This window comes from Sinohyriopsis cumingii, chromosome 11 (genome assembly GCF_028554795.1).
Source record: "Sinohyriopsis cumingii isolate HCF-2022 chromosome 11, ASM2855479v2, whole genome shotgun sequence".
Lineage (NCBI taxonomy): Eukaryota > Metazoa > Mollusca > Bivalvia > Unionida > Unionidae > Sinohyriopsis > Sinohyriopsis cumingii.
The window spans coordinates 38,163,211-38,175,353 of NC_142971.1; the positions used below are offsets into that span (position 1 = coordinate 38,163,211).

Genomic DNA, 12,143 nt, shown 5'->3' on the forward strand with positions numbered 1-12,143 from the left:
GCAGACATCGTAGCGGTATGACTGAAAAATTGTTAAAGCTACGTTAAAAATCACAATCACGTGAACCAGTTCGTTCAATATATTAACTACTAAAAGATCACATACATCCGGTTCGAGCATAAACCACAAGTAAACATAACTGGAATTCAGAAATCTGAGAACAGGGCACTTTTCACACTGTCGGATTTGGAATGGTCTATTTTATATAAGGTTATCACAAGTGCTTACATTCATTTCACAAAAATGAATAAATTTACAAAGAACTCAAATTTAAAGAAAGTTATAAGATTTGGTGGGCATCTTGCATGCACACACATACCATTTCCTTTACTGTCACTACAGTTAGCAGCTTGTTTTAACCTTTCCAGGGAAAATTACCTATAGCTATAAATAGGAGAATCCGTTACGGCTGACAAGGTATATTCTAAAACTCCATGCTTCGTCTTCGTCATATAGGTCACATGTATAGTTATATAATGCACTACTTACAGACGTCATTTGCAATTTGAGAGAGTAATCGAAAGTAGTTCGCCATTTTAATGATGGCTCTAAAACATCTTCTAGAGATAGCATTATTGACTTCAATTGTTGGTGAGTATATATTTATAGAGAGAAAGAAAGATAGATAGATAATCACATGAACTTGTTATATGTTTATATTTACTGGCTACATCCGGAAAATGGTGTGAAATCTAAAGTTGCGTCTACGATCGTATTTTAGTTATGCCTCAGGTAACTGAGTAATAATACAGCTTGAGGGTTATTGGTATGTACAATTCATTACAGGTGGGGTGGTGAGGTGGTAAGCTGATTGTGAAGAAACGGGTACAATGTTAATAATGATGTCCCATTTGCTTCAGAAAGTATACTGCAACGTTAAGTTAATTTTTAACAAAAATTACATACTTTTTGTCCACATGTTTTGATACAGTGTACGGCAATTTGAAGTCTGTATGAAGTGAAATGACATTTGTAAATAATTTATTTAGTGGTGAGGATAAATGAATTGCGTACACAACATGGACATATTGAAAATTAAATGCTTTTCTGCGGATACTATTTGCAAATATAATGGACTTGCCAGTTCTAAACAGCCTTGACAACAGTTCATACAAAAGATGGATGGCCTGTATTAGCCATAAGTAGCATTGTGGGATGAAAACAAAAGCACATTTATCCATCCAGGTAGTTTGGTAATAATAATAACGACACAAGTTTGAGTCCCAAATATTATGATGATTTCCAAATTGAATAGTCTGGCATATTTTCATATTTCTACTTACATCTACCTGTTCTACTGAAATGAATAGCCTGGTATATTTTCATATTTCTATTCACATCTACCTGTTCTACCAAAATGAATATTCTGGCATATTTTCATATTTCTACTCATATCTACCTATTCTACCAAAATGAATAGCCTGGCATATTTTCATATTTCTACTCACATCCATTTGTTCTACCAAAATGAATAGCCTGGCATATTATCATATTTCTACTCACATCTACCTGTTCTACCAAAATGAATAGCCTGGCATATTTTCATATTTCTACTCACATCTACCTGTTCTACCAAAACGAAAAGTCTGGCGTATTTTCATATTTTCACTCACATCTACCTGTTCTACCAAAATGAATAGCCTATCATATTTTTATATTTCTACTCACATCTACCTGTTCTACCAAAATGAATAGCCTGGCATAGTTTCATATTTCTATTCACATCTACCTATTCTACCAAAATGAATAGCCTGGCATATTTTCATATTTTCACTCACATCTACCTGTTCTACCAAAATGAATAGCCTATCATATTTTCATATTTCTACTCACATCCATTTGTTCTACCAAAATGAATAGCCTGGCATATTATCATATTTCTACTCACATCTACCTGTTCTACCAAAATGAATAGCCATGCATATTTTCATATTTCTACTCACATCTACCTGTTCTACCAAAACGAAAAGTCTGGCGTATTTTCATATTTTCACTCACATCTACCTGTTCTACCAAAATGAATAGCCTGGCATAGTTTCATATTTCTATTCACATCTACCTGTTCTACCAAAATGAATATTCTGGCATATTTTCATATTTCTAATCACATCTACATATTCTACCAAAATGAATAGCCTGGCATATTTTCATATTTTCACTCACATCTACCTGTTCTACCAAAATGAATAGCCTATCATATTTTCATATTTCTACTCATATCTACCTGTTCTACCAAAATGAATATTCTGGCATATTTTCATATTTCTACTCACATCTACCTGTTCTACCAAAATTGGTGGTCCAGTTTTCTATGCTTCATTAATTAATTAATCTCGTGTTCACACCTCTAACCACCTTCCTGGTATCCTAGTAATGGTTTGCAAGCAAAATGTACAAAATTTAAGACTAATATGTTCCCTTTGTGTAGACCACCAGACACATTAAGCTGCCTCGGTGTATCCTGTTTTCTAAAGCGATCCTCTCCGTGTCTTTTTACAAATGACTACACTGTACTACGAAAAAATTAATAATTTACCGTGTTCAAATATCCTACACCAAACATCATAAATAACTATTTATCACAAATACAGAAAAATGTCATTTACTCGCAACAAATACTTATGTAACTAAGAAAATTTAAATGCTTTCAATGTGGCCTATTCGACACAACGTAGAGTCATCAAGAAGCATGCTGCGCAATAAAGAGCGGAACATTCTCGATTGTTGTGACACCAGTAAAAACCAACACATAGGAACGAAATACCTTCTTCTAAGTATGCAAGTGCTCACTCATCTTACATGACCAGCATGTAATTTTGAAACTTTGTTAACATTTGTATTTTTCTTAATATGAATCTCACTCTTATTTGCGGGAGGTGCATTCTCACACACTGGCGGAAATACATACCAAAAAAATACAATAACGTTCGTACTTACATACAAATTCAATATCCCATTTAAACATACACCTAAGGTTTAATTAGAATATGTAACTGATGGCAATTGTGTGTGATCTGGATTTTTAACGTAACTTTAACAACTTTTCAGTCATATCACTACGATGTCTACAGTTTGGCAATTTATAGTTGTTGTTGTTGTTCTAGGGTTTAACGCCATTTTTCAGCACAAGATAGGCAATACATGGCGGCCAGTATAACTGGTGGAGGAAGAACCTTGGAAAACCCAGGGAAGAACCACCCACCCACGAGAAGCAGGCTTTCCCACGTACCCACGCTAGCTTAGCCTTGACCTCGAACACACGCAGACAGAGGTGAGATGGCAGTGATCCGGAACGGTGAGCGCTTTAGACCACTCGACCACTCGGCCACTCAGTTTATAATAATGTCTAGCACTGGGGAATCATGCCTCAGACATATAGCATCATGTCCCAACCAGTCACATTATCCTGACACCAGTCTTAACACTAACCTCTTACTGCTAAGCACCTCGGGAGGCAGCTGTTAGTACCATTTTTATAAATCTTTGGTATGACTTGGCCGGGGTTCGAACCCGCGACATTTCGCACAAAAGGCTGACGCTATAACCACTAGGCCACCTGAGCGGTCTGCTGATGGCAAGTATTTTTAATTATCTCTAGACAGGTATTAAGAACGAAGGGCTGATTATTTATTTCATCGGTTACTAAAGGTATCTAAATTTCCTGCTCCACCTCTTACACCTTGGATGATCCAGTATGCACTGACTTTTACATTGATGCAATCACTTGTTTGTAGCATCATCACAGCTATGTTCCAATTGTCATATCTTTCACTCAAAAACACACACATGCACAAACACACAGACACAGAGTATTCTCTTCATATATAATAATACATTTAGTTGTTTCTATTCGAATGCGTTACTATTAGCATAGTTTTAGGAGAATAGACAATGATCCTTGCAGTTACCTAACAGTTCTGATTTTCAGTTTAAAGGTGGTGATGTTATTTCGGATGAAACGTTTTAATGAGTCAAAGCAAAAATTAACTTACGGAAAGTAAAGTGTTCTGTTCGAGATTGCAAACGGTCAAACTTATTTAACATTATTCTACAGACATTAAACAAGATGGTGTGCAAGGATGTTATACACTGCACATGAAGTGTTTGTACTTCGTAAAAATGCGAAAGATGTTCGTTCTTGCATATAATATAAATACAAACATACTTATGTTTCTAAAGTAAATTATTTTGCGAACGACATAGACATACGCAGCTCTTTGCACAACGACATGTGCAAGAGATACTACGAAAGATTGCAAAATGAAACAAAATTCTAACCCATCCACTACAGTGACCTCTTTTGTGTGATTGTATATGTGTGTTAGTGTTTATAGTGTTTGGAAACAACATGATTGTTTCGAACGTCTATGGAATCATCCAAGGAGACAAAATTTTAAACACTGGAGATTTGGTTCACTTTTGTGAAACAAAACTATAAACTGGAAGATATTGATAGAGTATTGTTCCAATAAACGTTTTGCTTGCTACAGTGACAACGAGCGGCTGGCGATCAGACCGCTTTTCTCATCGAAATATTCAACGAATAACTTGAAGAACACTATGTCAAAAATGATGCTTTCATTTACAAATCCAAAACACGATCACTAGGGAATCCCCAATTTAATATATATTCAATGAGAATACATGCAGAAGTTTATATTTATGCTCTACATCTCTTCAAAACAGTTGCATCTATTTCAAACGATCAGCTTGGCAAAGCAGTGCCTCTGGAGAAATCTCGCCGAACGTTTCTAATTGAGTACCATAAAAAGGAGCTTGTCGTAAAATGTATTTGTCTACGTCAAAACGCTGTCTAGCAGATTTTCTCTCATTTATGTTTTCTATTTGGGGTTGAAACATAGCACAGCATTCTAAAGACATTCACAATAACGGATACATCTGCAAGTATTTTCGCATCCTAGTCGATCTGAAGAATGGACCGAATTAAGTGGTGGTGCATTCTGATGTAACATATAATGTAGCAGGAACGTTTTTCCGTTGCTAGGAGCCATTTCTTTCAAAGTCTATTCTGCCATAGTTGCTTACGATGATGAATGAAAACAGTTCATAGAAAATTTTAACATCGTCATTCATCTCTTTTGACACTGTCAATATTAGTAATAATAGGAGATCTTGGACAAAATAGTCTATTCTCGAAAGTAGAAGCCACGGTGAATTTCGAAGTCGATTAACTAGCAAATTGTAAAAACAGATGTGTCCTGTGCACCAAGGAATCGGTCTACAAAGATGACATGGTTTACGAGATATATTAAAATCAGCGTTTCATACAATAGTAGCCATCTAGGAACCTATGTCAATTGTTACGAGTCTATGATCTTAAAAATGTAACTGAAAAGAGTAAAGACAACAAGCTTTAAAAAGAAATTAACAAATAAAAAATATTTCCCAAGTATAAAAAGTGAACAAAAATGAGAAAAAGAACGTACGATATTGCGAATTAAATCCCAAAATAATACAAGAGTTAAAACACAAGTCCTGTTAATGAAAAAGTCCTAAGTGAATCACAGTTCAAATTCCGATGAAAGTCCAAAAATGGAAGGCGATGACGTCTGTAATAGTCAACGTTGTACTAATGTGTCAATAGTCTCTTGTTGAATCACAAAAACTATTATTTCAGTTTTTGAATTCCTTATAAATTTCAGTAAATGTCTTTGTCCAAGAATTACCATAGTACTTTTGTATTTCCAGCAAAAACAGTCACTTGAAATTAAAATAATTTGGAGAAAAATAAAATCTCAGCCCACACTGGACACAATATAAAACAACTTAACATCTCAAGTGTTTAAAGAACGACTGATAGAATTCTTGTCATAACAGCAGTTATAAGACTAACTAAAACGCAAAACAGATTTCCGGATGGAGGTCAAGAGTTCATCCTTCTGGACAAAATAGAAGTGTGTTACATTATAAATATCACGTCGACCAGGTTTTTCGTTCTTACTCTGAGAAAGATAATAAAAAAAATTTTTAAAAGTTGTTTACCAAAACTATGACTGATTTTGGAACAAGGTCAGAAACTAGTTAAAATGTTTATATTATTAGTTGTTTACATCTTAAATAAAAAAAAAATTCAGGCCGGACAAACAGAACAGAACTCTATTCTGAACAATATCAATTCAATTAAGCCAATATTAAATTACAATAGCATGTAATGGAATAAAAAGAAATTAAAACTAACAAACAAACATTAAATTTAATATGCATAACACACTTGAGGAATGCACGTTTTAAAAGATTAATCTTTTGAGCATGAAAAGAATTTATCCTAACCATCCTCCATGGAAAGTTCTAACAAAGCCTTAATGAAAGCATAAAACGTGTGTCAATTCAAGCAGGAAAATACCTAATGTCTCAATTTTACATCTCTGCCGACTTGTACGCGCTCATTCTCTTTTTGTAATTGTGCCAGATATATTGCTGTACGGACGATAATACCAAAATAAAAGTATTATCTAACACGTAGTTTGAAACATGAGAAACTATTCACACAGATTCCACTATTCAAAGAAAGAGGATTACCAGATTATAAAAAAGCATCGATAATGATAAAATAAACATAAAGCCATAGTATATAGTGTTTTTTAATGATTCGAATGGCGCTGTAATATTAGCGTGTGACGTGGAAAAATTGTAAATGGCGTGTTCAAGAAAACATTTTCTTCATTATATCTAATACTGATATGCATGGAAAAATAACCTTAAGGAGCCAACGTTTGAAACTAAATAATACAAAACAAATATACGAAAATAGGAAAGGAGGTGTAGACAGACATAGGGACATAAAGACGAACAACACAGGAACTGACTGAATATATATTCCGTCGATGAATATTGATATGTGGAAGGATACTTATATAGCGAAATAATGATGAATAGATTATCAGGAGCCGGGCGTGCCATCGAAATCTTTCAGCACCATTGTGTGGGATCCTGGGAGTAATATGCTAATTTTAAGTAAGCTTCCGGCTACTAGCTATTCAGATTGCATCACAGTTAGAAGCCTTGCCAATTATTTCATCGCCATCATCATCGTTATTATCATCATAATGAGGATTATTATCAATACTCATTTAGGTGGTTTTGAAGGCTGCATTTGTGTCGGCAAGTGTAAAAGTAACCGAACCGAGTCCCGATATTCCATTACTTACCTAACCAAACGCATACATTCTAAATCACCTCTGTGACTTTTTACAGTGCTTGCTCTGGCTCAGAACCAATGTACTTACACCGATGGCAGGGTCCTCTCTTGTTCCAGTTGTTGCGAGTACGACTGCTGTAGTGGTAGGTGAGTATGTTCAACATATTTTAATTAATATATTTTCGTAACAAAGTTGTGTAAAACAATTTAGGTACGATTTCTATAGATTTGTATGGATGGTTATGGAAATAAATGTAAAAATGAAGACTAATGAAATAGATTGAATCAGTTCTGTGAAATACAAACCATTACGAAATCTTTAAGTATAATAACTAATTCCTAACTTCGGATAGAGAGAGAGAGAAGGAGAGAGACAGAGACAGACATACAGACATACAGAGATAGAGAGACAGAGAGAGAGAGAAATATAAAGGTCGCTAATATTTCAGTTACTTTGGTACCTTCAACATATTTTATATCACCAATAATATCCCATTTCACTCGGTCAAACTAAAGATACGCATTTGTAGAAACTAGTAATTAAAAAAAGATTGTCATAAAGTTCTGTTTGAAGAGCTTTATCTACTACTACATCATTAACTTCTATACGCCAGGTCCTTTGGACATCTCTGCCATCTTTGCGACAACATCTACTCAATATCTATAGACCAGGTCCTTATGACATCTCTGCCATCTTTGTGTCAATACCTACTTAATATCTATACAGCAGGTCCCTTTGGGCAACTCTGTCATCTCTGTGTCAACACCTACTCAATATCTGTACACAAGGTCCATTGGACATCACTGACATCTCTGTGTCAACACCTACTCAAAATCTATACACCAGGTCCTTTGGACATCTCTGCCATCTATGTGTCAACACCTACACAAAATTTATACACAACGTCCTTTGGACATCTCTGCCATCTCTGTGTCGACACTTACTCAATATATATATATGCCAGGTCTTTTGGACATCTCTGCCATCTGTGTCAACACCTATTTAATATCTATACACCAGGTCTTTTGGACATCTCTGCCATCTCTGTGTCAACACCTCTAATCAATATCTATGCATCAGGCTTTATGAACATCTCTACTATCTCTGTGTCAACACCTACTCAATATCTTTCACCAGGTCCTTTGGCCATCTCTGCCATCTCTGTGTCATCACCGACTCAATATCTATACACCAGGTTCTTTGGACATCTCTGCCGTCTTTGTGTCAACACCTACTCAGTATCTATACACCAAGTCCATTGGACATCTCAAACATCTCTGTGTAAACACCAACTCAATGTCAATAAACCAGGTCATTTGGGCATCTCTGCCATCTCTATGTCAAAACCTACACAATATCTATACACCAGGTCCTTCAGACATCTCTGCCACCTCTGTGTCAATACCTACTCAATATCTATACACCAGGTCCCCTGGGCATCTCTGCCATCTCTATGTCACCACCTACTCAATATCTAGACACCAGGTCCTTTGGACAGCTCTGCCTTCACTGTGCCAACACCTACTCAATATCTATACACCAGGTCCTTTGGACATCTCTGCCATCTCTTTGTCAACACCTACTCAATATCTATACACCAGGTCCTTTGGACATCTCTGCCATCTATGTGTCAACACCTACTCAATATCTATCCACCAGATCCTTTGAATATATCTGCCGTCTCTGTGTCAACATCTACACAATATCTATACACCAGATCCTTTGGACATCTCTGCCATCCGGAGCGCCGTGTGCCCGAGTGGTGTAGAGCGCTTTCCTTTACGGATCACTGCCATCTCACCTCTGTCTGCGTAGGTTCGAGTCTTGGATTCGGCCAATATGGGTATGTGAGAAAGCTTGCTAGTAGCTTCTCCAGGGTAGGTGGTACTCTCCCGGGTTCTTCTTCCGCCATTAATACTGACCGCCATGCATAGCCTATCGCCTGCTGAAAATTGGCGTTAAACTCTACAACAACAAATCTCTGCCATCTTTGTGTCAACACCTACTCAATATTTATTCACCAAGTCCTTTTGACATCTCTGCTATCTCTGTGACAACAGCTATTCAATATCTTCACACCAGGTCATTTCGACATCTCTGCCATTTCTGTGTCAACACCTACTCAATATCCGTACACCAGGTCCTTCGGATATCTCTGCCATCTCTGTGTCAAGATCTACACAAAATCTATACACCAGGTCCTTTGGACATCTCTGCCATCTGGGGGACGAGTGGCGAGTGGTCTAAAGAGCTGTCCGATAAGGATCACTGCAATCTTACCTCTGTCTGCGTAGGTTGCAGCCTCGGATTCGGCCAATGTGGGTATGTGAGAAAAATTGCAAGTAGCTTCTCGAGCGTCGGTGGTTCTTTCCCGGGTTTTTCCTCCATCATTAATACCTGACGCCATCCTCAGCCTATCATGTGCTGAAAAATTGGCGTTAAACCGTACAACAACAAATCTCTGCTATCTCTGTGTCAAGTCCTACTCAATATATATTCACAAGGTAAATCGGACATCTCTGCCATCTCTGTGACAACACCTACTAAATATCTATACACCAGCTTCTTTCGACATCTCTACCATCTCTGTGACAACAACTATTCAATATCTATACACCAGGTTCTTTGGACATCTCTGCCATCTCTGTGTCAATGTGTGCACAATATCAACACACCAGGTCATTTGGACATCTCTTCCATATCTGCGCCAACACCTACTCACTATCAATACACCAGGTCGTCTGGACATCTCTGCCGTCTCTGTGTCAACAACTACTCAATATCTATACACCAGGTCCTTTGGACATGTCTGATATCTCGGCCTCAAGAATTACTCAAAGTCTATACACCAATGCCATTGGACATCTCTGCCATCTCTGTGCCAACACCTATTCAGTATCTATAAGCCACGTCTTTTGGACATCTCTGCCATGTCTGCGTCAACACCTTCACAATATCTATACACCTGGCATTTTGAACATCTCGCCATCTCTTTGTCAACACCTACTCAATATCTTTCACCAGGTCATTTGGACATCACTGCCATCTCTGTGTCAATACCATCTCAATATCTATACACCAGTTCATTTGGACATCACTGCCATCTCTGTGTCAACAGCTACTAAATATCTTTCACCAGGTAATTTGGACATCACTTCCATCTCCCTGCCAACATCTACTCAATATCTATACACCAGGTCCTTTGGACATCTCTGCCATCCCTGTGTCCATACATACTCAATATAGATACACCAGGTCATTTGGACATCTCTGCCATCTCTGTGTCAACACCTACTCAGTATCTATTCACCAGGTGCTTCAGACATCTCTGCCATCTCTGTGTCAACACCTATTCAAAATCTATACACCAGGTCATTTAGACATCTGTGCCATCTCGTTCTCAACAACTACTCAAAGTCTATACACCGGTTCATTTGCAAATCTCTGCCATTCTGTTTTAACACCTATTTAATACCTATACATCAGGTCCTTTAGACATCTCTGCCATCTCTGTGCCAACACCTACTCAAAACTATACACCAGGTCCTTTAGACATCTCTGCCATCTCGGTCTCAATAGCTACTCAAAATATATACACTGTTCCTTTGGACATCTCTGCCATCTGTGTCTACACCTACTTAATATCTATACACCAGGTACTTTGGACATCTCTGCCATCTCTGTGTCAACACCTAATCAATATCTATGTGTCAGGCATTTGGAACATCTCTGCCATCTCTGTGTCAACACCTAGTCAATATCTTTCAGCAGGTCCTTTGGGTATCTCTGCCATGTCTGTGACAACACCTACTCAATATCTATATACCAGGTCCTTTTTACATCTCTGCTATCTCTTTGTTAACACCTATTCAATATCATTACACCAGGTCCTTTGGAAATATCTGCCATTTCAGTGTCAACACCATCTCAATATCTATACACCAGGTCATTTGTACATATCTGCCATCTCTGTGTCAACACCTACTCAATATCTATACACCAGGTCCTTTGGACATCTCTTCCATCTCTGTGTCAACACCTTTTCAATATATATATATATACACCAGGTCCTTTGGACATCTCTGCCATCTCTGTGTCAGCACCTACTCAGTATCTTTTCACCAGGTCCATTGGACATCTCCGCCATCTCTGTGTCAACACCTATTCAAAATGCATACACCAGGTCATTTAGACATCTCTGCCATCTCGGTCTCAACAACTACTCAAAATCTATACACCAGTTCATTCGAACATCTCTGCCATCTCTGTGCCAATACCTACTCAAAACTATACACCAGGTCCTTTAGACATCTCTGCCATCTCGGTCTCAAAAACTATACAATATATATACACCTGTTCCTTTGGACATCTCTGCCATCTGTGTCTACACCTACTTAATATCTATACACCAGGTGCTTTGGACATATCTGCCATCTCTGTGTCAACACGTACACAATATCTATACGCCAGGTCTTTAGGACACCTCTGCCATCTCTATGTCAACACCTAATCAATATCTATGCGTCAGGCATTTCGAACATCTCTGCCATCTCTGTATCAACACCTACTCAATATCTATACACCAGGTGCTTTGGTCATTTCTGCCCTCTCTGGGTGGACACCTACTCAATATCAATACACCAGGTCCTTTGGACATCTCTGCTATCTCTGTGTTAATACCTACTGAATATCTATACACCAGGTCCTTTGGACATTTCTGCCATCTCTGTGTCAACATCTACTAAATATATATGCACCAGGTCCTTTTGACATCTGTGCCATCTCTGTGTCATCACCTGCTTAATATCTATTCACCAGGTCCTTTGGACATCTCTGCCATCTCTGTGTCAAAACCTCCTTAATATCTATACACCAGATCCTTTGGACATCACTGCCGTCTGGGGTCCGGAGTAGCCGACTGGTGTAGAGCGCACTCCGTTACGGATCACTTCTATCTCACCTCTGTCTGCGTAGGTTCCAGTC

At 37.8% G+C, this 12,143-nt stretch overlaps 1 protein-coding gene across 1 annotated transcript in view; it reads left to right on the forward strand.

Annotated features, from left to right (window-relative positions):
- Positions 1–444: 444 nt before the first annotated feature.
- Positions 445–12,143, forward strand: part of LOC149787937 (uncharacterized) — a 29,450-nt gene continuing 17,751 nt past the window's right edge. The window contains exons 1-2 of the mRNA XM_089974196.1: positions 445–591; positions 7,216–7,306. Coding sequence (XP_089830322.1) covers positions 540–591; positions 7,216–7,306 — 143 coding nt within the window. The 5' untranslated portion in view covers positions 445–539. The remainder of the gene's footprint in view (positions 592–7,215; positions 7,307–12,143) is intronic.